The sequence below is a fragment of the Cnephaeus nilssonii genome (genome assembly GCF_951640355.1).
Source record: "Cnephaeus nilssonii genome assembly, chromosome: 6".
NCBI classification, from domain to species: domain Eukaryota; kingdom Metazoa; phylum Chordata; class Mammalia; order Chiroptera; family Vespertilionidae; genus Cnephaeus; species Cnephaeus nilssonii.
In genome coordinates, this window is record NC_137077.1 from 6,498,234 (window position 1) to 6,524,124 (window position 25,891).

The 25,891-nt window shown below is 62.4% G+C and overlaps 1 protein-coding gene across 2 annotated transcripts; it reads right to left on the reverse strand.

The window, feature by feature from the left end:
* Window positions 1-502: 502 nt before the first annotated feature.
* Window positions 503-25,604, reverse strand: MICALL1 (MICAL like 1). Of its 2 annotated transcripts, none has more exons than XM_079775088.1 (16): window positions 25,168-25,604; window positions 21,043-21,091; window positions 20,315-20,456; window positions 15,978-16,057; window positions 15,098-15,240; window positions 13,305-13,777; window positions 12,076-12,133; window positions 10,877-11,259; window positions 9,097-9,512; window positions 6,856-6,990; window positions 5,921-6,047; window positions 5,720-5,810; window positions 5,493-5,566; window positions 3,136-3,250; window positions 2,918-2,964; window positions 503-1,954 (listed from the first exon to the last, which is right to left on the reverse strand). In XM_079775088.1, the coding sequence occupies exons 1-16, from the start codon at window positions 25,311-25,313 to the stop codon at window positions 1,830-1,832; spliced, it is 2,604 nt and encodes an 867-aa protein (XP_079631214.1). In that variant the 5' UTR covers window positions 25,314-25,604; the 3' UTR covers window positions 503-1,829. The 2 variants fall into 2 exon arrangements, with proteins under 2 accessions (XP_079631214.1, XP_079631215.1); XM_079775089.1 differs by lacking the exon at window positions 25,168-25,604 and adding an exon at window positions 24,506-25,151.
* Between the last annotated feature and the right edge of the window lie 287 nt (window positions 25,605-25,891).

A 25,891-nucleotide genomic window follows, 5' to 3' on the forward strand; every position in this document is an offset into this window, starting at 1 on the left:
CCTCAGCCCTGACTCTCTGTGAGGCCCGGCCTCACAGGAGGCGTCTGCCGCGAGAGCAGCCCGGGCCTGGCGCACGCGGCACGGCCCCGTGGCTTTGGCAATCACGGACCTCCGTCCCCGTGTTCTGTCCTTTCCCGTCTCCATAAACCACACTATTTTGGAAATTCCAAGCAGCCCGCCCACCTGGGAGCCATAAAATCCTGCAGGCCACATGACCCGTTTAGTTTGTGGGTAAACTCTGCCTGCAGCCTCAAACAGATAAGGGAGTGGGGCCAGATCCAGGGCGGCTTCAGGAACAGTCCGTGGGAAGCCTGGTCCACGCCCTCCGGACCCGGAGGCCAGAGGGCGCAACACGACAAGGCCAGCCACCGTCCACCGCATGGCCCCACCGCACGGCGCGAGGCAGCCAACTGGAGGACCCAGATCCGCTCAGCCTGCCCTCGATTTAGTTTCAGATTAGTCGCCAACATTTACAAATTACACACACACACACAATCTGGATTTCTAGCTTCTTTTGAAAAATGGAAAGATCTGACGACACGGCACATTCCCACGGTAGTTCGCACCACCCGAGTCTCCTGACACCGAGGCAGCCCAACGGAGCCACCCCTCAGGTTCCCAGCCCGGCTCTGCATCCTGGCCCCTGAAAGGCCCTGGAGTCGGTGACCCGGCCCCAGGGCAACAGGCACATGAGGAAGGGGGCTGCCAGGGGCTACACGGGCAGGAGCCACCTCTCCCCCCAGAGCAAGGGAGTCCCGCCCGAGGGCAGGCAGTGAGGCCAAAGCCCCCACACGCCTCCTGGGCCACCTGCGAGGCCAGGCACCTGGAGGCGGGAAGGCAGGCAGACCGGGCCAAGGCACAGCACCCGAGGCTGAGGGCCCTGCAATGAGGTGGTCTCCGTTTATTGTTGGCGAAATACAGTGCGATCCTTCCCCAGAGGTGTGCTGAGGGAACGGGCCTGGAGGTCCCAGACTAGCTTAGAGCAACAGTGCTTCGACCAAGAGCTGCTGGCACAGTCCCTGGGAAAAGGCCCGTCCCCATCGCTCCTCCCAGTGGGGAGAGTGGCCATCAGTCCTCTGGTGGGAATAAGTCGGGGAAGAACAACAGGAGTGTGAGGAGACAGACTGGTGATGACCACAGGCAGGAATACGCCCCCCACCCCCCTGGGGGGCGGGGTGAGCCTCAATGGGGCCTCAGACTACAGTGTGTTAGAGAACCGGGATTAGCACCTACGAAGCAGACCCCTCAGTCGATCAGGGAGCTGCCACCAAGCCTGCCTCCAGAGGCCCTTGTGGGGAGACTCAGCTTGGGGCCCCCAGCTCCCCAGGGCGGCCAGCACAGCCCCTGTCCTGTGAGGTCCCTACAGAGCAAGGAATGAGGGAAGCACCTCCTAGAACTTAAGAGATGGAGGGTTTCATCCATCAGCCCCACTCAGGCTGAGGACACAGTCACTGAGCAACCAGGAGACTTCATAAATAGAGGTCCCGAGGGAGAAGCAGACTCGGGCCACCTGCCCCGCGAAGAAGACGGGAACTGAGCCGGGCCCCGCCGGGCAGGAAGCAGCCAGCGCAGCCAAGCCCTGCTCTCTGCCTGCCGAGCAGGACCCTAGAGGCAGGAGGCGTGCGCACACCTCAGGGAAGGACCAAGGAGCTGCCGTCACAGCAGGGCTGGGCGACGAGGGGCAGGTGTGAGGGGCAGGTGTGCGCAGCAGCTGCCGCTCCCCGGCCCCAGGAGCCTGGACCTGCTTGCTCCTTGGTCTGTCACAGCATCTGAGTCCTCAGAACCAGACCGTCAGGCTGAGCCAGCGGGGGCGGGGGAGTCCCCTCGCGTTAGCTCTTGTCCCCCGGGGACTTGCTCTTGGTGTCACGCTTATTTGGTGTCAGCAGCTTCAGCACCTTCACCTTCTTGAACTTCCCCTTCTTGCTGCCCTCGGATTCAGCCTCCTTCTGGAACTCTGCCGGAGAGAGAGGGGAGCCTGAACAACATGGGGGCGGGAGGGTGTGGCAGAGGCCGGCACCTCCTCCCGGGAGCCCTGGGCCGTCACTTCGCCCTCAGCCTCTGGTTCTTTGCCTACAAGATGGGAACCATATTCTCTCCCAGGGTTTTGGCAAGGATCCGAGATAAAGGAATGTGAGAACTCTGAAGTATGGCATACGTTTATCTTTAAAAGGCTGATTCCCTAGGCCGGTGCTCACAGCTCTGTGGGCTCCAAAACAAACACTGACTCAGAGCTGGAAGAAACCTCAGAAATCATCGCTCCTTGCCCCTGACTTTATAGACGAGAAAATGTGGGTTTGCAACGGACCAGCACCGACTGAGCTCTTCGCAGGTGCCAGGCCCTGGCGAAGTGCTTCCCACACGTGTCCCAGCACCCTCAGCACACGCCTGGGCGGCGGGGCCTCTGCCACCCCTTCTGAGGGCCAGGAGTCAGTCAGGTCCCCACTAATACGCACCAGAGCGGGACTGGAAGCCCAGCAGCCTGACTGGAGTCTAGACGCAGCCGCAAGGCCACAACATGAGTCACGGTGGAACTAAGATTAAACCCAGGTCTCCCTCCTCCCCGCTCAGTGCTCCCTTCACCGCTGCAGGCCCTGCCTTATTGCTGGACGGTGCTGCTATTGGAGCCCACAGACTTCTAAGACCAGCTGCAGCTCCCCGGGAGGAATGCAGAGTTCAGGCAAACCACGCTGGGAAAATGCTCACTGCACACCGGGGCTCCCTGTGGGCACCGGGCAGCCCACACCCACCCTCCAAGCCCAGGCCACGGCCTTCCTGCCCACAGGCCGCCTGCCTCGCCACACACGGCCTTCTCAACAAAACAGAACTGGGAGTTGGCACACGCCATCCCTGTAGCGCCCACTCCACCCCTCCGTTCAACCTGGAGGTTAAAGGGGCCAGCGCCGAGGAGGGGCCTCACCTTTCTTCTTAATCATGGCTTCCAGCATCTTATCTTCCTCCTCCTCCCTGAAACGAGACAGGGACGCTGAATGTCCACAGGAGGGAGGGCCAGAAATCTCAGTCCCTTCCAGCCTCCGGCTCCACCAGGTGAACAGGGTGCACTGGGGTCGATGCAGTGAGGGCAACTCTGAGCCCTTCCCCCGGAGCCCCAGGGGAGCCCTGACCCAGCCTGCTCACCTCTGCCGGTCCTCATCCAGGCAGTTGACAATGGCATTGCGCTGCTCAATGAGGGTCACCATCTCCTGCATCAGCACCTTCTCCCGGCCCCGGTCCTCCTCTGTCCAGTCCTTTTCTGCCCAAGGAGAAAGTTGGGGGTGTGAGTGGTAGGAAACCCTCCTGCCTTCCCAGGAAGCCAGGCAGCAACCCCTACGTGCTGAGTTCGGGCCAGCCCTGTGCGAGAGGCCAGGACGGAGGAGCAGATGGGTGGGAGCCCACGTGGGGGAAAGATGAAGGTTATTATAGAAGGGACCAAGGTTATTAGGCTGCCTTCCAAAACACCACCCGTGGGGGCTCAGGAGGGCCAGCACAGCACCTGCTCTAAGAGCAGAGACCAGCGCCTGCCAGACGGCTTCCTGCTTCTGGGCATCCATTCATTCACTCATAAATGCTCACGGTGGTTTCTTGGAGGAGGCAGGGTTGAGCTGGGCCTCCTGAGAACCTCCCGAGGCGGCTGGCCAGAGGGAGCAGGGTGCAGAAAGAACAGGGAATCCCAGGGGTCCTCGTGCAGGAGAAGCCAGGTGACCCACGTGGCTTATTGGAATATTAATGCCATGAAGGAGGGCAGACTAGAGGGGGCCCTGGGGCAGGGAGCCCAGCCATGCACCTGCTGCTCCTCCAGCCTCCTCTCAGGAATCCTCAAGGACCACCTCAGGGCCCACCCGCCCCTTAGGATTCCTCCCACCCAGCCCGCAGGCCCCCCCCCCACATCCGCCACCACAGGACTCGCTGTTTGAAATAAGCATCTAGGCCCCCCAGCCATGCCCCAGCGTCCCTCCGCTTCACCTCGCACAAGGCAGCAGCAGAGGCCCGCACAGTGAGGGGACGGCTCGGGCTTCAGCCACCACCAGTCCAAGCCCTACTCTGCCACTCCCAGACCTGGGGCCCGATCTCCATGGGGAAGCTGAGGCTCAGGGAAGTCAAGTCCGTGATCAGTGTCACACAGCAAGGATGGAGCCCGTATTTGAACCTGGGTAACCTGACACTCACCATCTGCAGCCCTTAGGGTATCTATGGGTCTCCACCCCGCCAACACAACCTCTGGGACAGGGTGACAAAGCCAGGATGTGCTGTCACCATGCAGAGGGCTGGACAAGCCACACAGTAAGGCCAGAGCCAGGCTGGCCGCCATACAGGTGCTCTGCCCACTCTGGCCACGGGGTGTCACTGTGGCTCCCTCCAGTGTGGTCTCTCCTTAGCCTTCCCTGAGATTTGGGAGGGACTATTCTCCCAGGCCTTCCCAGGGACCCTCCGGCCTCCGGGTCTCATCCCACCTCCCAACTTCCCCAGTCAATGGAGAGGCAGGGCCACCGACCCCGCTGGCAGGAAGGGCTGTGTCTACAGGGTCGGGCGCAGGTCAGAGACACAGGTAGAAGCCCAGGTCCACCATCCATGGGCAAGACTCCACCTCTCTGGCTCTGCATCTCCTCACCTGTTTGTGGAAATGCCGGTGCCACACCTGGGCCACAGGAAGTGGCCAGAGCCCTGGCTCCCTCTAAACACTCCACAGTCCCTGGGCCTCTGGGCCTGCAGCTGCGGCTCCCATGTCACAGCCACAGACCCCAACTTCAGCCACTTAATGACCATCACTGTCCACCCCTCAGGGGCCACAGAATATTTCCACATCCACTGCCACCTGGTCCCAGGAACACCCTATGAGGTAGATACCCTCATCCTGTCTGACACTTGAAGCCACTGAGGCTCAGGGAGGCCCGCCCCCAGAACATGAGCAGCAAAACACAGAATGGTCTGCCTCCACACCCAGCCCTCCAGCTGCCCCTCCCCCGCCCGGAGCCGGCCCTGCCCCTCCCTCCCAGTCATCCTGAGTCACGCTGTGCAGGGGCTCCCTCCACCTTCCCTCCCAGAGCGGGCAGGTCCTGCTGAGCTCTAGCCCAAGCATGCGGCCGAGAGTTTGACGTGCTTGCTCTCGCCTGAGGGCGTGAGCCCAGAGCTGCCTCTGGACAGGAAGCTGCTGTCATCTGCTCATCAGAGCAGCCCTGGGCTCTGCAGCCTGAGCCCCACCCCCCGGGGATCCACCCACCCACACGGTCCAGGACGGGGGCAGCCACAGGTGTCTGCTCGGTGCTCTGTGGCCAGTCATCTCCGACACCGTGTGCCCACACGCCCCGCTGGCTCCAGCCAGTTTATCACTGATGCACCCAGACGGCGCCTCCCGGCCCTCCCCCTGGCCCTGTTCCCAGAGTCGGTGTGTCCCATCAGGGCGCTGTCCGTCCACCCCCAGCCTGCAGGGGAAGGACTGGGCCCGCTCCCGTGTCCCCAGGCCCTGGCTGGTGCCGCGTGCAGGAGGCTGCACTCACCTGGCTTGTTGAGAAGGCACCTGAGCTCATACTCCACGTCGGCCTGGCGCTGCTCCAGGTTCTGCTGCTTGAAGCTGGAGGGTGGGAATAAGACGACTATTACTTCGGCCCCACACAAGGCTGCCCTGCCAGCGCCGTCAGTGATGTGGGAAGAAAGTGGGGCGTCTCTCCCCTCCCAGCTGCACAGGTCCCAGGGCGGGGAGCGGGGCCGCGGGGGGAGGACTCACACGTAGATGAGCTCGGACTCCCGCCGCACCAGCAGGTGCTTCTCGTGGATGAGCTTGAACCAGTCCACCAGCATGTCGTCCTCGTGGCCCTCTGCAACCAGATGCCCACTGAGGCCAGGGCTGGCAGCGGGTCCCGCCCTCAGCGAGAGCGGCGCCCGCCACCCCCGCGGCCGCCCGCCGGCCCTCCCGCAGCTCTCGCACCATTCACCCCGCCTCGCAGCTTCTTCTCCAGCAGCACCCCACGGAGTTCCAGGGCGTCCAGCTGGCGCTCGATGGTGTCCACCTCGCGGTGGATGTCCTCCTCGGGGATGTACTGGTCGGCCTGGACCTGCCCGACAGCACCCGGTCACTGAGGAACAGCGCCCCGCCCCCGGCCTGCTGCCAGGAACTCCACGTTCTCGGGTCAGCACTGGCCGCCGCAGGCCCCGGGCCCGGGCGCCCTCCCACGCCCTATGCAGCACCCAGGGTGGGCACAGACACGGCTGCTCCATGCCCCTGGCCCCAGCACCAATGGGCACTCACAGAGGGAGGCTCACTTCCCGCCTCTCGTGGCAGCCCTGCCCTTCTCTGCCACTCCCTGAGCGACATCCCAGGGTGAGTGGCCTTGTTACAGAGAGAGGGACACTGGAGAACACTAGACCAGTGGTCGGCAAACTGCGGCTCGAGAGCCACATGCGGCTCTTTGGCCCCTTGAGTGTGGCTCTTCCACAAGATACCACGTGCGGGCGTGCACGTACAGTGCGATTTAAACTGCGTGGCCCGTGCGCAGAAGTCGGTTTTCGGCTCTCAGAAGAAATTTCAGTCGTTGTCCTGTTGGTATTTGGCTCTGTGACTATGAGTTTGCCGACCGCGGGCCTGGCCCATCTCACTGGGAGCCATCTCAGTGCTCTGACCCTTGAGCTCCTGTTAGTGACGAGCGGGAGGCCCCGCCCATTGCTCCTGCTTGCAAACAGCTGACCTGCTCGAACCCCCCCCCCCCCCCCCGGCCAAGTGAACCTTCCAGCTGGACCACCCAACGCCCCTCCAACACCCGGGCACAGCTACCCAGGCAGCCCATCCTCCCCAAGTGCCCCATGGGGAGCCTGCGGCTGCCACGGGGGGGCTGGGCCCGGCAGTCTGGAGCTCCCAGCTGGTACCTTGCGCTTGATGAGCGGGAAGCCGTGTCCCGGGGCGGGTGGCCTCGCCGGCCTGGGTCCTTTGGTGGCTTTCTTTGTGGCTGGGGACGCTGTGGGCGATGCCTTCCGGTTAAAAGGATTCTCCTTGCAGGACGACTAAAGGCAGGTGACAGGACAGAGGGTAAGTCTGGGAAGGGAGCAGTGGGACTTGGGAAAGCAGGCTGCCCGGGGGCAGGGGAGGAGGCCCCCGCAGAGAGGAATCCCCCAGCATTCAGTCTCAGGCGCTCAGTCATCCAGCACACACCCCCACTCCCCAGCACGGCCAGTGCAGCCGCTGCCCTGGGAACTTGTACACATGCTGGTCTAATTCTCACGGCCGCTCCGCCAAGTGGGTATTGTAATGCCCACTTTACAGCTGAAACTCAGGTTCAGAGAGGTTAAGTAATCGGCTCAAGGTCATGCACTTCCCAAGGACCCAGGCCCGCTGAGAATGTTTCAGGGCGGGCAGCCATCAGCCCTGGGGGCAGGGGGCAGGTCTGGGAGTTTAGGGCAACAGAGCTGTAGTAGCTAATTCAGCCTCATAGCCGCCCCTTCCCCAGCGAGGACTCCCAGCTCAGACAGGCACTGCTCCCTGCCCAGCGTGGCCCAGTCAGGAAGTACGAAAGCAGGAACACCGCCCGCTCCACCCGCCCCTCCCCGCCTTGCATCTGGCCAGCAGGTGGCGGAGAGCAGCTCCCCCTCCTGGGTGAGAACCCTCTCCTCCGCTGGCCCCTGCGTGCACCCAGAGCCGCCTCTGTCCCTCTGCGGACAGCCCTGCCCGCTTGAGGCCAGCACAGCCGGCAGCCCTAGCACCTCCAACCACTCCCCCAGCCACTGGAAGCACAGGGGTCATCAGGGCCCCATGGAGAGGCCTCACAGGCCGGGGAGTGTTCCCCGAGTGTTTACCCAGCTTTCTCCAGCAGCTGGGGAGGCAGGGGGCCCTGCTCACCCCCCCCCCCCCCCGTGCAGCCCGGGGAGAGGTTCCCTCAGGGGTAGCTGCTCGGAGTCCAGGCATGGCCGGGAAGCAGGTATGGTTCCCGCAGGACAGCACCCACCCAAGACCCCTCTTCTGCCCACAGTGCCTCTGCCATCCTCGCCTCACCTTGGGGTTAGGGTGTGGGGATGCCTCAAAAGGAAGCCCACTTGGGACTCTACCTCCTCTCTCCACAGTCGCACCCTGAGGGGCTCAGCAGGGCCAAACAGCCTGAAACCCCAGCCCCTCGGGGGTTCTCAGCCTTTTCTCAGACACACAATTCCTTCACCCAAAAGGGTGTTTAAAGGGAGAGGCCTAAAGAGGGGCGGTCCAAAGTCACCCCTCCCCCACCTCCCACCCAGGAACCCTGGGGCTTCTCAGAGCCGCTGAGGCCTAGAAAGGGGGCGGGGCCAGAGAAGGGGCGGGGCGGCCTCCTCCAGGTCTAGCAGGTGGTGGCCGAGCTGGACAGGCAGCCTTGGTGGAGGTCAGGGAAGGTTAAATGCCCGAGAGGCACATGGGCAGAGGCTGGACCAATAGCTCAGCTGCCTCCCCGCCTTGTCCTCTGTCAGTGAGACCATGACCACAGCTGCCCATAGGAGCCGTCCTGCCCCTCCCCCCGGGGCTGGACCAGCCTCGGGCCTGCAGAGAGCGGCAGAGTGGGGGGGCGAAAGTGGACGATCAGAACCTGGTGGCCCAGAGGGGCTGTGGCTGCAAGAGAGGCCCCTCAGGAACCAGGTGCCCAGAGGACTATCCTGACCCCTGGCGACCCCCCGTTCTTGGCATGGAACTGAAACAAGTGTGCAGACAGCCCACAAAGGTCATGAGCTCCCTGGGATGGTCGCCTCATGCCCCCTCCACCCCCGAGAGGAGACGGAGTGCAGGATGGGCCTGGGAGGGCCTCTGGCATAAACAGGGCCTCAGGGAGCAGAGGGGTGGACAGAGGACGTGCGGATGGATGTGGCTGGGTGAGTGGATCCCGAATGGAGCAGTGCACGGATAGGCAGGTGAGCAGGTGCCTGAATGCATCAATGCCTAGAGGCCAGGCGGGTGGACAGGTGAAGAAATGGACGGGAGGTCTGGCCGATGGACGAACGACAGACAGATTTTCTGTGCCTCAGTGAATGGAGTGGTGAATGGGTAGATGGCCACGGCCAGGTCAGTCAAGAAGTAAGAGGCCACGGACATTCCTGCCCTGAGACCAGACCCCATTCACCGACAGGCCAGCTTCCGGGCGAGGGTGAGGCACTCACCTTTACCTGGAGCTGCGGGGATGAGGTGCCAGGCAAAGGCCTGGGGACCTTGTCTCCCACCAACAAGAGAGGGGTGGGGGCAGCGCCACTGCAGGGCTTGGCTGGCGGGACACCCGAGCTGCCCCTGGAATCGGGGGCGAGGCCAGGGCTGGCTTGGGGCGTCCGGTCCGGGGGAGGCTGCACCAGCTCCCCAGAGGAGGAGAGGGAGGAGCCGGCAGAGAGGCCGGCAGAGGTCCCGGGGGTGCCAGGAGCATGGACAGCAGGCTCTGAGGAGCTCTTGGGCACAGCCGGCAGCTCCAGGAGGTCCCCGCCGGCGGGCTGGCTGGAGCCCTCGGAAGACAGGCTCTCCACGCTGAGGGCCGGCGACGGGGTGGCCGAGGGCGGCTCCGAGTGTGAGAGGCGGGAGGCGTGGAGAGCTGTACAAACAGATGAGCAAGTGGGCGCCACGCCTAACATGGTCCCCTCAACAGATCTGCGGGTGGCCGCGGACACCATGTCCTGCCTCGTCCAGATGGAGCCCAGCACGGCTACCATCTCCACTTCCCCTCCCATATCTGAGCCGACCCAAGCCAAGCCAAGTTTAAAAGGCAAATCTGAAAATAAATTAATTAATTAATTAATTAAACAGAATAAAAATAAATAAAAAATTTAGCCTTAAAAAAATAAAAATAAAAAAAGGCAAATCTGCCAGGGGAGGGGAGGCACAGACAAAACGGAAAGGAAAGCGAGGCGGCGTGCCTGTGCCCCCAGCAGAGGGGGAGGGGCCTCAGGAACGCGAGGAGCGGCAGCCTCGGAGCGGCCCGCTCTGGCCAGCTCTGCCCGCCCCACTGACATCCTCGTGCGGTGACGACACCACGCTTCAAAGTGTTCGAAGTGTCGTCATCTGTGTTTCCAGACAAGGCCGCAGGCGCAGAGCGACGGCACCGCCCGGCACCAGCTGGGGGTGAACCCAGTGAGTCTGCTCAGAGCTCATCTCGTCGTCTGCGTCTCACACCGCCCACCACCTCCTCTGGCTCAGTTAGAGGGTCTCAGGGCTCCAGCAGGGCCAGAGTGGGACCCCAGACCACCTGCCTCTGATCATCTCCAACCCGCTCTAGGCCCCACAATCTGAGGGCTCCCCTGAGGTCTCGGAGGCAGCCGGCCCCGCCACGGTGGAAGGTGACGGGGCCCAGGGCTGAGAAGACTGGCAGCTGGGGAGAGCCCACGATACCACGTGCCTGGGAGGAGGGAGCCCGGCAGAGGGACGCACGCCCGGAGCTGGCCCACCACCACCAGCTTCCAGGTGAGCAGACCGGGACAGACACACGGACAGACAGGGAAGGAACTGCTCAAAGTCACAGGGGCCGAGTCACACAGCCAGGTCAGAGCCCGAGGCTGTCAGCGGCCACGGGAGGGGGTGACTAGCTAGGCAGGAGGCCAGCTAAGCCCTGCCATGTGCTTTGCTGGGAGCCAACGCCATGCTCAACACTTCACCCGAGAACTCTCAGGTGAAGGGGGGTCACCGAGCTAAACGAAGAGTCTAGGACCTGGATTCAAATCCTACCTCCGCTGCTTAAATGCTGTGAGGACCTGGGCAAATCACTTACCCTCTCTGTACCTCGGTTTCCCTGCCTGCGAATGGGGGTAGGGCACCTGTCTCACAGGTTAGCTCCAGGTAAATGAGGGGACACAGGTGAACCACCCGGCACCTGGCCGAGAGGGATCCTGCTGAACCACACCCCGCTCCCGGCCCTGACCCCCGCGTTCCGACTGTCAGGAGAGCTTCCAGGGACACACTCACCAAGCGGGGATGCGCTGGGCGCCCGGGGGGCAGGGCGCTTCTTGGTCTTGGGGCTGCTGGTGGGGGTGATGCCGTACCAGGGGTGCAGGGACTTGGGTGTGGACTCCGGGTGGGCCTGGGCAGGGCTGGTGGCCAGACTGGGTGCAGCAGGGGGCTCCTCCGCCTCCTCGCCCTCCTCCTCCTCAAAGGGGTTGTAGGGCTTGGGCTCCAGGCCAGCTGCCGCCGGGCTCCGCGGGGCCACCTCCTCGCCTCCGTTCTCCACGCTCCTGCGGTCCCGGCTGGGCGGCCGGGGGCTGCTGCTCGGGGGCAGCGGGGCTGGCTTCTTCTTCGGCTCTGCCTGGACCAGTGTGATCCAGGGCGGGTCCTTCCTGGGGGCGGGCGTCCTGGAGGGCAGCAGGGAGAGGCAGGAGCCCTTAGGAGGGAAGGAGCAGCGGCCTCTCTCTCTGGACAGCGCTGCGTCCATCTCCAAGGGGACGGGTGAGAAACGGCGCCTTCCTCCTCTCCCGCCCCAGCACGGGGAGGCCGGTCTGGGCCGCAGGCTGAAATGGACTGACGGTCACATCCCCACTGGACCCCTAGAGGCCCAGAGGGGGTGAACCTTCAGCCCAGCCCAGGAAAGACCCACTGGGCTCCCTCTGAGACACTGAGAAAGCCGCCGGGCCTCTGCATCCGCCTCCCACCAGGAAATGGGGACAATAGTGACCCTCACCCCACAAGGTCACGGGAGGGTCCAGCGGGCACAGCACCGGGCACGCAGCGAGTGCTCACTGAGTCTTAACTACTCTTGTGCTGTCACACACCCACAGGGGGCATCGGGGACGTCCTCGCCTGGGCGCAGGGTCCCCGATGGAGGAGCTGAGCCAGGAACCCAGCTGCGCTGTGCTGGCCTTGTCTCCACCTGCCTGCCAATCCTCCCAGCTCAGTGAGCCGGCCCAGGCCGCCCACGTCACGAAGGCAGCACAGGCGAGGGGAGGCGAGGGGACCTCAGAGGTGGGTGTCTCCACCTGGCACCGCTGCCCACAGGACAGGGGCCCCGGGGAGCCTCAGGGGAAGGGATGTGGGCACAGCACTCCCTCCCCACCCAGAGACGAACCTGCCCATTCTTGGGAGGGTACAGAGTGGGTCCTGTGCCTCCCCAGCAGGTCCCAGGAGCCCCCCATTCCCACCACCAGGGCCCGAAAGCCTCTCGGGGCCCGTACCTCTCTGACAGCTTGGGCGTCCCTCTCGGCTTGGGGACGGGGGGCTCGTGCAGCCTTCCTAGAAGGGAAAGGAGGGTGAGACAGGCCTTCATGGCCGCTGTGGGCCGGGCAGCGCAGTGGGGCACCCGGGTCGCCAGCCAGAGTGACCGCCTCACCAAGGAGTGTCCTTCCTTCCTACCTGGCCGGTCCCGGACTCCAGGTGGCCATGGCAACCTCACCTGCACACGTGCCCCTCCCACCCCGGCAGGGAGATTAGATAAGCACCAGAGGGGACAGGCAGAGGAGGTCGAAGGGCAAGGACAAGGCCTCTGAGACCCCATTTGCATTTCCGTTGAGAAGGGAAAGCCAAGTGCCCTCAGACCTGCCCCTGTGGATGGGAAACGTCTCCACGCACCCAGCACCACTCCTCCTGGCGGCCTCCTGACCCCAGTGCCTCCATGAACCCACAGCAGCCCCCTGCCCCCTAACACTTCAGGCTCTACTGAAATCCGCCTGCGCCCGGCTCCCCCCGGAGACTGGCTACACCACCAAGGCACACACAGGTGAGCACCATCTCTGCCCAGTGCCCAGCTCAGAACAGAGCCGAGCAGCCATTGGGAGCCTCTGCCCCAGCCCCACGGCCCTCCTAGCCTAAGCGCCCTCCCTGACCAGGTGAGAAGGGTTGCCAGCTCATCGGAGGTGCCCGGGAGCCCTGCCTGCATGCGCTCACAGAGCCCAGGCAGGTCATCTGGGAAAGTCCTGCCATGAGGGCCGGGGCAGGGGTCTCCCCGCAGCCTGAACAGAGCCCCCAGAGGCCCCCTGACCAGGGACACACCGGGCCTGTCCCCGCCCCTGAGCACTCCCCGGTCAGACAGCAGACAAGGACATGGGCTGGGCGGGAGAGGGAGGTCACCCGGATGGAGTATGCAAAATGGCCGGGCACACAGAGTCCCGGATACAGTCGGGACACGGGCACACACCGTGTGCACTTGCTCCACACCCCGAAACTGAAGCACACAAGACACACAGAAGAACACAAACACCCCAACACACACAGCATGGGCAGCCCGGGGCACCCTCTGTATGCATCTGCTTTGTTCGAGCTGTGCCCGCGGCCTCAGTCACTGTTTGGGGCATGAATGACCTCGGAAACAGTCACACTCACACACACACACACAGGCCCCATCAACACGCCCAGGGCACGTGTCACTGAAACACCAGCGAGTGCCGGCCCAGCTGGACCTGCTCACCGTTCACCAGGCTGCTGCCTCCCTGCTCCGCCGGGTTCTCAGGCTGCAGACTGGACCGGGGCCGAGGCATCGGGGGCACGGAGGGCGTCGGGGGCACAGAGGGCGTCGGGGGCACGGAGGGCGTCGGGGCTGTGCTCTCCAAGGTCCTCCTGGGGGCGGGCATGGGGCGGCCGGCCTGGGGGCTGGCCAGATCCTGTGGTTTGTCCGGAACGCAGGGCTTGGTGGGGATCTGGGGCCGGGCCTCAGCCCCTGCAGCCGCCCTAGGGCCGGGGCCGCCCCCCTCCACATCCGTGGCTTCTGCTGCTGCCTCCCCTCCTTCTTCTTGCTGTCGCTTTGGCTGCGGTGGGGACCGGGGCTTGGCGCCCCGCCCGCCCGGGCCCAGCCTGGCACAGTGCTCCGCGCACACAAAGGTGCCCTCCTCGGGCCCGGCCCTGTAGGCCCCGGGGATCAGGGTGCTGGAGCACTGCCGACACCTGCCGGGAGAACGGGTGGGCACTGAACTTGACCAGGCAGCGCCCCAGCGTGCGGCCGCCCCTCCCCCAGCACCCAGGGCGCTTCCCTCCCCTCCTCCCAAATGCCAGCCGGATCCTGTCTCAATACCCTGGACTTCCCAGAGGAAAAGGCACGCGGGAACTGTCAGGACCGCAGCAGAACAATAAAACCACGGGAAGCAGCAGCAGAAATTGTGAAACGCGGTCAGTTTGCGCTGCAAGAGGAAGCAGTGTCCCCGGAGGACCGTCCGGGGAGCGCGGCGCGGCCGCCATGAGGGCTCGGGGACTGAGGCACGGCTCCGGGCCAGCAGGTGGTTTGTGTTGTTGTTTTAAGGACAGAAGAAACCCGCACAGAATAAATGTCAGCGGGCTCACACTTGCTTTTCCAAACTCTTATTCCAGTTGTGCCTCTACTTTTGTGAGTTTTACTTCAGGTTTGTATTCACACCTGGTCACAATGTCAAGTGGATTTCTTACTGGGGCGGGGGGGGGGGGGGTCACTGTAAAAAGTTTTATAAATACACAGACACACACCACACACCCATCACACACACACCACACACCCATCACACACACACCACACATACCACACACATACCATACACAGACACAGACACACCACACACACAACACATACATACACAGACACACACCACACACCCAGCACACACACACCACACATACCACACACATATGCACAGACACACCATACACAGACACAGACACACAACACATACATACAGACACACACCACACACACACCATACACACACACAGACATACCACACACCACACACACACACACACGCCACACACACACACACACACACACACACACACACACACACTAAGCCACAAGAGTGCATCCTGCAACTGTCAGGCACCGGCTCCCTTGACTCTTCAATTTCCTTTTCTGATTTCTTCCTTGTATCACATCTTTTCTAAATTGCTTGTATTTTCCTTGCCTCTTATTCCATTCTCCCCACGGGGAGCCGTACACAGAAAGCAGGTTGTTACTGAGTTTTAAAACCCTTTCCCCCGCAGTGGCTTTTAAAGCCGACTGTGCTCCTAAAACACGGGCGGGTCGCCTCCAAGAGCACCGCGGGCAGAACCCTGGGCCCAGCTCTAATGACGATGAGCCGGCCGCCCCTCCCAGGCCTCGGCTGCTCCCCAGTAAATGGATAAGCAGGGTGCTCCGTACGGAGAGCCCGCCAAGGTGCCCCCCACGGCGATGCTGAACCACGGAGGTTCCCTCCCTGCTGCTGGGGTGCTGGGTGGAGGCCCCGCCGGTCCGGCACTCACCGGAAGCAGTGCCGGTGGAACAGCCTGCCCGCGGCCAGGTACCGCTGCACCAGGTGCACGTGCTGCCCGCAGGCCGCGCACGCACTGCTGGGGGTCCGGTGGGCGCCCGGCTCCGACAGGTGACCCGAGGCGAGCTCCTCGCCCTGCGGGGAACAGGGCGGGCAGATTGGGGGTGGGGGCACGGTCAGCAGCCACCCTAGTCCCTCTAATGGCCGCTGCCCCCCACGTGCACTGCAGACACCTGCCAAGTGCTAACGTGCTTCTCAGAGCCCTGGAGGGGGACAGGGTGCGAGAGCCACCGTCTCAGATGAGAAACTAAGCCCAGAGCGGGCGAAACGTCTCTGCGTCAGGATGGAAACATGCAAGTCCTGACTTCAGTTTCCCCACCAGAAAGGCGGCTCCTGAGTACCACCCCTTCCCGCGGCTGCTCCTACCCTCACGGCTGCCGGCCCTGCAGGCTGGCCCCGGGGTGACTGTCCTCGCCCGCCTTCTCTGCCTCCCTCCTGAGCCCCAGCAGACTTAACTCCCAGTTTCTCTACTTCTAAGCCCTGTGACCTTGAGCAAGCCTGTCTGAGCCTCAGTTTTCTCATCTGTGTATGAGGACACAGCACAGCCACCTCCAGGGCTGTTGGAGGGTAAACAGAACCATCAGGCGGTGAAAGCTCTGTCTCGCCAGGCGAGTGTATTAAATCCCGTCAGGCCCAGGTGGCTGCCCCGTGCCCCCTTCCCAGGCCTGGCAACTCCTGACCTGACCCCCGGCCTGGCCTGTGAGACGCCTCTTCCAGAGCCACTGGGAAAAGGTCCAAGTGTCCTCTGAACACTGCACTGCCAGCTGCCCCTGCCCACCCGCCCCCACCCGCCCCCCCAGGCATCTGCCTACCTGAGCCGTGTCTTCCGGTTCCACTGGAGCAGGTGGCGGGGAGGAGGGGGACAGGCCCTTTCTGGGTGCTGAGACAGCGGCTGCCAAGAGACAGAAAACAGACCTGAGGCAGGTGGAGACCCGGACTTCCAGGAGGCCCCAACCTACGATTTGAGCTCCACAGACATCACCTTCGGTCCCAATGCAGCGGGACCAGAGCAGGCTCCCCCGTTACCCCGACCAGCGGACACCTCCACGTCCACGCTAAGTCCTGAATGCAAGCTGCTCACCCTCGCTGGGCCTCGGCAGAGGGGGGCGGTGACCCCTACCGCACAGGGCCGTGTGCAGAGGCAACAGCACAATCCCAGAACTAACAGTGCCCAGCCTATGGCAGGATGGGCAGCCTCCTCCCCACCGGGGTACGGGGGCTGGAGGGAAGGAAAAGAAAGGAACCACGGGGCGCTGGCCTGAAGGATCAGGAACATGGCTGGCTCCCTGGGGCCCGCAAGGAGCTGCCCTACCTACGCCCCAGTGGGCAGCTGCGGCCCAGAACCTGCCTGCTGTCCCTCGCACCAGAGAAACCCACCCACCCCACCCAGCCTCCCCCAACATCCTACTCCTTCATTCCTTCAGCAATATTCACTAAGCACCTACCTACTTGGTACCCAGGGATTAAAATAAACACCCCAATTCAGAAAACTGTATTTAAAAAAGTCCATTTTACTGTATGACAATTTAAAAAATAAGACCCAAGTTCCTTACTGTGGTCTAAAATTACCAAACTTCAGGTCACAGTCCATTAATGGACCCTGAAATCAATTTTGTGGACTGCAACTAGCACATTTAAAAGATGAAACAGCCTGGCTGGTGTGGCTCAATGAGCGTCGACCTATGAACCAGAAGGTCAGGGCTCAAATCCCTGGATTTCGGGCTTGGTCCCCAGTGTGGGGCATGTGGGAGGCAGCCGATCAACGATTCTCTCTCATTATTGATGTTCCTGTATCTCTCTCTCTCTCTCTCTCAAATCAATAAATGTACTTAAAAAAAAACAAAAAACCTAGCCAGTTTGGCTCAGTGGATAGAGCGTTAGCCTGTGGACCGAAGGGTCCCGGGTTCGATTCCAGTCAAGGGCATGTACCTCGGTTGCAGGCTCCTCCCCGGCCCTGGTCGGGGCTCGTGCAGGAGGCAACCAATGGATGTGTGTTCCTCTCTCATCGATATTTCTCTCTGTCTTTCCCTTTCCCTTCCACTCTCCCTAAAAATCAAGGAAAAAATCCCTCTGGTGAAGATTAACAACAACCAAAGTGAAACAGAATAGAAAGTATCTGTGTGCATCACATGTGTAAGGGGAAGAATCAGGTCCTGAAACTTGTTTCAGTTACATACGTGCGCCTGAACTTAGACTGTGATGGGAACTGTGTTTCTTACCGTGAATCGTAGTAAAACATTTTGGAAGCCTAGCCGCCTACTCAAGTCCCAGCCCCTCGGACCCCATCTGTCCTCGTCTCCTCTCCCCTCACTCCCTGAAGCACACAGGCCCCTCCTGCCCTCCTGCCTGGATCATTCCTCCCAGATCTTCACATGCCTCCTTCCCCTCCTTCTCAAGGCTTAGCTCAAACGTCACCTCGTCGGAGAGGGCCTCCCGACCACTCCCTATTCCCACTGCTTTCATCCCATTACCTTTGTTTCCTCATTGGACTCTCCTAACATTATGTCCCTTATTACAATTCTCTCTCTCTCTCACTCTCTCTCCCCCGTCTCTCACTGCCCCCCCCCCCCAATCCAATAGACTGCAGGCTCTGTGCGTGTTTCACTCTCAGCTCTCTCCCTAGCACAGTGCCTGGCACACAGCAGGCGCGCCATAGGCATTTGTCACATGAGTGAGTGAGTGCTGGAGCCACGCAGCTGTGAACAGAGACAGTCTGCAGGGGCAGAGAGAGGCGATACTGTGGCCACAGTCTTGGGTTGAACATGGGGCAGGGGCGACGGGAGCACCTGGAGTAAGTAAAGCGGGGCAGACTGCTTAGAGGCAGAATGTGGAGACTAGAGGATCCATCGGAAAGCATGTGCTGGGGTGGGAGAAATGGAACAGACATGGAGTTTGGGGCCGGAGGAGCACCAAGAAGAGATTTAGCAGTACAAAACGTGATGTGTGCAGGCTGGTGTGGCTCAGGGCTGGCGTTGACCCATGAACCAGGAGGTCACTGGTTCCATTCCCGGTGGAACCAGTTTCAGGGTCGGTGTGCAAGAGGCAGCCGATCGATGATGTTTCTCTCTCGTTGATGTTTATCTCTATCCCTCTCCCTTTCTCTCTCTCTAATAAATCAATAAAAACATTTAAAAACAAAAAGAATGTGAGGAGTTCAAGAAGCACAAGAGACTGGGGCCGTGAGTGGCTCGAGCTAAGTGTGGGGAGGACCTCAGGGGCCCCACTCAGAAGCTGGGCTTCATCCTGACGACACCTGCCTTTGCCACCCTGTGGGGCTGGAACCCCTCCTCCCACTTCCCAGGCGCTGGGCGTCCTGGACTCATACTCTGGCTCCAGACCAGGCTGTGGTCCTGGAGGTCAGGGGTCAGCTGATGTGCCCAGGGTCACTGGCACCCACAGAGCGTGGCACAGGCTGAGCACTCGGCATGGCACTTCAGTGTCTCGGCCAGGGCCAGGTTCAAGGTGACCCGGCCCGGTGAGAGTCAAGTCCATTCAAAAGCACCCTTGAAATCCCTCCATTGGCCCAGAAAGTACAGAACGGGCCCATCTGGGGGCGTCTAACAGCCAGCTTTGCCTCCAGGGTGGGAACACATCGCTGGGTTTCCTCTGGTTGAGCAGCAGGTGGGATAAAAATGGTTTGCATTTAGGGGCCAAGTTATATGAAAAGTACAAGCTGTGCTTTTAGCAACAAGAATCCCCGCAGGCCCAGGCACAGCTCAGGGAGCTGGGCCACCAGGGCGCCCTCCGCCCAGGGTGCCTGGTGAGGACCCAGGACCACCAACAGTAGGATCGACGGCCCCCACCCACCCCACAGGTCCCCAGAAGAAGAGCTTAGTAGAGAGAGCCTGGGGGTTTCGACAGGGAACCTTCCAGAAGACAGGACCAAATTGTGATTCTAGGTAAGTAAGCTAAATTTTAACCAACGGAAGAAAGACGTCATAATAACACCAACCTTGAGTCCTAAATAAGAGCCACACGCAGGTTGACATTTCCTCGTTTACTCCTCACATCAACCCTGCGCGGTGGGCGCTATTCTCATCCCCATTGCCAGGGGAAACTGAGGCAGAGAGGTGACCAAGGTGGCCCAGAGAGTAAATGGCAGATAACAAGTTTTGAGTCCACGCTCTTAACTTCCACCTTATTGCCTCTCACCAAAGACTTAGAGGTTAAGAAATCTTTTTAATTTGATTTCTACTAAAAGACATATCATGCTATTTGTTCAAGTATAATATTAATCCCTAGCAATATCTTGGGAAGGGGAGTAACAGATTATTTTAATTTTGATGTCCTTTTCTGTGTTCTAACTTGTCTATAGTAAACATGTGTTACTTTTAAAAAGGAAAAAAAGACCTGACTTGACAGAACGCTTCTTTAAAGATGGGCTGGGACCGTCCACATGGACAGCAGAGGCCGGAGGCGGGGCTGAACTGGGGCAGGGGGGGCCAGGCGCCCACCCCCTCAGGACCCGGAAGTGACCCAGAGCAGGAGTCTGGACACCTGTATTCTCCACCCAGCCTCTGCTTCCTGCTGTGTGACCTTGGGCTCCTTGCTTCACTTCTCTGTGCCAGCTGCCCCCGGAGAGTCCTGCATGGGCATTCTCCAGGCAGGAGGCTCTGTCGCCGCAGGGACCTGACTCAGAGCAGAGAAGTGCCCTTGTCCCCCAGGGAATCCCCAACTCCCCAGCCTCTCAGTTCTCAGGCCTTGAAGGTCACTTCTGGGGAAGAGGCTGCACAACAGCCCACGGTCACTTCCCCGCTGGAGGAAAAACCCAGGGAAGTGTCTGCTAACAGGAAGTGGGGGTGGTGCAGGGAGGTGAACTCAGACAGCGGTAAGCACCGCCCCCTCCCCGCTTTGTCTCCTTTCCTATTATTTTGCTCCGTTATGGGTTGCTGTGTTTGTCATCGGTCCCCGCCACCAGACGGGCGCTCCGGGAGGGCAGCGACCTGGTCACAGCTGTACCCCAGCACACGTGCTGCTTCACCCCGTAAAGGGCATTTCAATGAGTGGACGAACGATCCAGTGCATGGATGATGGGCGGCCGCCCCAGCTGCCTGTTTGCAGCGCAGAAAACCACCACCCGCCCCAGCCCCAGCCCCAGGCCCAGCCCCAGGGCCACGGCCCGTCTCCCTGAAGGGCTGCCCCCTCTCACCTTGGCCATGGCTGGCGAAGTGGTTGTAATACTGGGACACGTAGGTCATGATGCTGAGGCAGTCGGGGACCCTCATGGAGACCATGTCATTGGGGTCCAGGAGAGCAGGGATGCCCAGCTCCTTCTCGGCCACTTCAAAGGCCTGGGTGGGAACAGGTGCAGGGGTGGGGAGCAGCCAAAAGCAGGATGGGGGGAGGAGGCAGGGTTAGTGGGCACCCGTCAGTGGGATGAGGGGTACCAGGGCAGAGGTGGGCATGGGCTCCCCTCAGCTCTGAACCCACATGATGGCCTGGTGCTCCAGGGACAAGCGGGCCAGAGGGAAGCAGGGGTGGGGAAAGGAGCAGCCAGGGCCCCAGTGCAAGGCAGCCCCTCCCACAGTTCCTGCCCTGCAAGACCCTTACCCACCCCACCCCACCCCTCCCCACCCCTCCCCTCCCCACCCCACCCCACCCCACCCCACCCCTCCCCACCCCTCCCTCCACACCCCACCCCTCCCCACCCCTCCCCACCCCTCCCCTCCCCACCCCACCCCTCCCCACCCCTCCCCACCCCACCCCACCCCACCCCTCCCTCCCCACCCCACCCCACCCCACCCCACCCCTCCCCACCCCTCCCCACCTCACCCCTCCCCTCCCCACCCCTCCCCACCCCACCCCTCCCCTCCCCACCCCTCCCTCCCCACCCCACCCACAGCCTCTTGTGCTTGCATCTGTCGGAGGAGGACTCACCAAGCGGTTATTCTCGAAGACATTGTCCTTGGAAAGCGAATCAAAATCTCTGCAAGAGGCAAAGGGGAGGGGGAGCGCTGAGGAGGTGGCTGGACCAAGGAAGGGGCAGGTGGGTGACCTCATCCCAGGGGGCGGGGTCTGTGGACTGGCCGGGAGGAAACTGAGGCAACAGCACACGCTTGTAGAGCTGGGCCTTCCTGGTGGGGCACAGGCTGAGCTCAGGCACCCAAGCAGAAGATGCAAATCACTCGAAGGGGCGGGCTCAAGGTCAGGCTTCCAGGCTGAAGATCCCTTAACTCACTGCGAATCTGGATGCCCTTCCCCAGGAAGCCACATCCTGGCCAGACCAGGGCAAATACTTGTCAAAACAGGGACATCCGTGGATTGAGGGCCTCACGCCAGTGCTGTGCTGAGCTCCTGTCTTGAATTTACATTGTTTTCAACTGCCTGGCTGGTATTTACCCCGATTCAGATGAGAACACTGAGGCCCGCAGAGGGGGAACCAGCCGGCCCTGGGAATCCACATCCCTGGTCCTTGTGCTGCCTGTCTCAGACCTGGAGAAGCCACACCAACATGCTGGACCCCAACCCAGCCGAAGAGGACTGTTTCTTAAGGGGCCGAGACTAGAGCAAGTCTGAACTGGGCTGCAAACAGAACAGCCTCAGAGCTGCTGGCAGGCACTGGCCGGCGGGCTGCCCTGCTGGGCCGCTCCGGGGCACCTTCTCCTGGGGGAGCGGCGAAGGCTTTCCCAGCTCCTAAGCTGAGGCAGGTGAGAGGCAGCAGGGCCGGCCTGGGGGACCCCGGAGGGGACAGCTGGCCAGCCTGCTGGCTTTATGTATCCCCCTCGCCCCCTCCCGGCTCCAGGCTGCTAGAGTGGCTGAAACCGGGAGAGGCAGCCCAGCCTTCTTGCTGGCAGCCTCCCGGGTGCACCGCCCCAGTGGTTGCCCTTCTATGGCTGAAAACTGCAGCCTGACTGCCCGAGGCGGGGGGCAGAGGCTGGAGCAGGCAGCGCGTCCTCCCAGGCCCCGGCCCCGGGCCCTGCTCTTCCAGGCTGGTGGGAGGACTGGCAGAGACTGCGCTGGGTGAAGGGCAGGCCTCACAGACAAGGGAGAGGGCAAGCACGCCCCTCCCCTGGCCCTCCGACCCCGAGCCTCTCCAGGCAGAGTCCAGGTACAGTAAGCTGAGAACCCCGGAAGGAGGTGCCCCAAGGTTGGATGGACCGGACAGAGGGGAGGTGGCTGTGTAAGAGCTTCAGCCCCCTTTGCCACCCCCGGCCAGGCTGCTTCCTTCTCCCCTCAGCTGGGTCCCTAACTCCCCTAGCAAGCAGTGTGCGCGCCTAACCCGCAGCCTCCTGGGCTGTGATGCTGAGTGGGGTGAGGGGACACCAGCAGAAGCCCCCAAGACAAAGGCTTGTTACCCAGGCCAAATGGGACAAAGCACCTTGTCTCGGCCACTTCTTTCGGTCTCCCCAACAGTGTTCTTAGAAAGGTGGGACTTCGTTCGCCCTGTGTCGCCAGCACCCTACATAGTTCCCGGCACGTAGTAGGCACTCAATAAACGTTGATTGAATGAAGACGTCCTGGCAGCAGGGTAAAACTGTAAAGGCCCCCAAGACACTACAGTTCTTCCTCCAGCCTCTCACCCTGCCCCCACCCCTGTCTCTAATCACCCTCTGGGCTCTGGTAACAGATTTTCTGCGAGTTTCAAAGGCCCAGGAAGTTCTATTTGGCTCTGGGAGAGATGAAGGGCACAAAAATGAAACCCACATGGTGTCTGCCCTCCAGGGAGCGTACAGGTGCCTGGACTGGAGGAAGAGGGAATGAACACGGCAGCAGATTCCCCCCCCGCCCCCCCCCCCACACACACACAGAGGCAGGACCCACAGTGCCAGGAGCTTGAACTACTTCAAGATGCTGCTTGCCAGACCCCCCTCTCGTGGAGACCCTCCCCTCCGCACCGCTGAGGTCCTCTCTAGGCCTCAGGTGGGACCTGGGCCTCAGTTTCTGTCCTGTGCAATGGGCTGGCAGCCCCCACACTGGCCTGCCTTGCAAGCGAATGCCTGGGTGAGATCCTAGATCTCTTCTCCGGAGGGGAGCCGCCCTCCATTCCTCACCAACTCCGGCCACATCCCTCCCCTGCTTCAAGCCATCATGGCCCCCACAGCCCTGTGAGCCTCCTTGGGCAGCAGGAGGCCCTAAGCACTCTGGCCCGGCCACTCCTCCCGGCCCTCCCACCACGCGCCATGCTCCCCAGCAGCACTGCCTGTGCCTCCTCTGATCGGGGGTCCCCTCGGCCCAGACGCCCTTACCTGGCTCCTGCTATCCCCTTGAAAACTAGGTGACATCTGGGAGGCCTTGCGCCCCATCCCTGACAGAGCACTTCCCACGGGGAATGATCAGCCCTGCGCCTGCCTCTGTCTGCTCCTCCCAGCGGCGTGGGAGCCTGTGCGGGTTTGCCTCTGTGTTACTTGGTTCTTATCTCCATTGCCAGGCACCGTGCCCAGCACAGAGCAGTAACTCTGTGACTACTTGTTGAATAAAGGAAGGAGTAAGACACTTGCATCCTCACCCCCGGACTGCCTAATAACACTGCTTATAATAACTAATGTTAATTGAATGCTCATTTCCTCATTTAATCCTCACAACAGCCCTGTGAGGTCAGTCTTATTATCAACCCTACTTTACAGATGAGGCAGCTGATGCCTGGGGGGGACCCAGTGATTTACCCAAGGGACACCTGGGACATGGCACTGAACACGGACCGAGCAGCCTGCACCGTTTGATACCCAAGTCCCTTCACACCTGGCCCTGGCCCCTGCCTCCTGCCTCCCCACCTGCCCCCCAGCCAAAACAGAAGACCCCTCCAGCCCTCCCCTCCATTCTGGGTGCCCTTCTCCGTCGTCCTTCAAGCCCCTCCTGAGCACCCAACCTCTCTTAGTGCAGGTGTCACACACCCCACCGCAGGCAGGGCCCACCTACGTCTGTCTCCACCTCACCCCGTTCACTTCTGCACCCACACCCCAAAGCCCTCTCCTCCAGGGCCGACCCACCACCCACAGACACTGTACCACGTGGCACAGAGGAAACTCAGTGCATGCGCCAGCGGATCCTTGAGGCACCCTCTCCTCCCGTCCCTCCGTCCTCAAAGCCCTCTCAGGTGCTGTCCTTGGGGAGGCAGGTCTGGGGGTGGAGCAGATACAGAGACTCTGGACCCTGCCAGGCTCAGGCACCCTTGGTGGGTGGGTGGGGGCGGGCGTTGTAAGCACCAGAAATGGCAGGCACCTGGTAAACTTTCAGTGTTTTATAAATGAATGAATGAATGAATGAATGGGAGAGGGTCAAGGACCCAAGGAGCTGAGATAGAAGCCCCAAGTCCACTGCTGGGGGAGGGGAGGTCTGAATAAATCTCCCATGAGCACCTCACTGGGCAGCTGGGGACAAGAAGGAAGGAGACATTTCATACCCGGTGGCTGCCAGTCAGACACTAGGAGCCTCCACGTGGCCTTCCTGCCCACTGAGGGCAGCAGGACCGTGGGGCACACGCTCGGAGGCAGGTCTGTCCTCACGGGGGTTGTGGCCTTTACATCCATTCATCCAAGCCCTGTAACTAGGTCTCCTCCCGCGTGCCAGGCACTGGGGACAAGATCGCAGGGGGAATCAGGGAAGTGAGGTTCACTGTACTCAGAGCTAGGGGGTCCCCCCAAGAGGGAAAAGGCCTCCATGCCTCCCAGGGAGGGGTGCCAGTGTGCCTGTTCGAGAGGAGTTTAGTGCAGGAAAGACAGGGTCCCCAAAGAGGGCTCGGTGCCCCCTTTGAAGAGTCAAGACCTGGGGGTGGGGGAGTTCCTGAGGCGGAAATCAGTGCCCGGTGGGCGGGGCCACCCCCCAACGCCCGCCGCGGAGGCAACCGAGCGCCGGTGGGGGTCCCGAGGGGCGGGGTCCCAGGCCCTGGGGGGCGGGGTGTGCCCCGGGCTGGGGTCTCAGGGACCCTACGGGCGTCGGGGCCCGTCGGTGGGGTCGGAGTCTCGGTCTCTGGGGGCGGCGCCTGCCACCCGCCGGCCCGCGTCACTGAGGGGGGCGGGGGTCCCCGCCGCGCCGCTCCCGCCCCCGCCCCCGCCGGGCACTCACAGCAGGTCGGGCCGGTGCCGGTGCAGGATGGCGCAGAAGGCCAGGCCGTCCCGGAAGGAGCCGCTCAGGTCGCGGACGTCCACGCCGCGGTAGCCCTCGCACTGGCGGCGGCACCAGGCCAGCAGCGCGCCCCGCGGCCCCGCCATCAGGCTTTCCCCGGCGCCGCGACCCGGCTTTCCCCGCGGACCGAGGACCGAGGACCGGCGGCGGCGCGGCCCTGCCCGGCGCGGCTCCGAACTCCGGCGCGACCGGCGGGCGCAGGGCGGGGAGGAGGCGGGGCCGGGCCTGCTGTCCTCGCTCGGCTCCGGCGCGGGGTCCCGGCTCGGCTCCGGCTCCCCGCCCGGACCTGCCCGGACCAGCCCGGCCGGCCGCCGCCTACGCGCCGCCGCTCCCCGCGCTGTGGGCCGGCCGGGCGCCGCGTCCCGCCGGCCTGGGTCCCCGCCCGCCGCCGGGAGCGGCGAGGGGGCGGCGGCCTGGCGCCCCACCCAGCGCCGGCTCCGCCCCCAAACGCGGACCCCCCACCCCCACCCCCGCCCGACACCCCACCGCCTCTCCCCTCTGCGATCCCCAGTCACCCCTCCCACACCCCGGGGCCGCCTGGACTCCTCACCCCCCGCAGACTAGCCCTTCCCCGCCATGCTTCCCCCACCCCACCACCTCCACCGCGCAGCCCACCCGGACTCGCCCCTCCTCCCATCCTGAGTCCCTCCCACTCCTGGGCCTG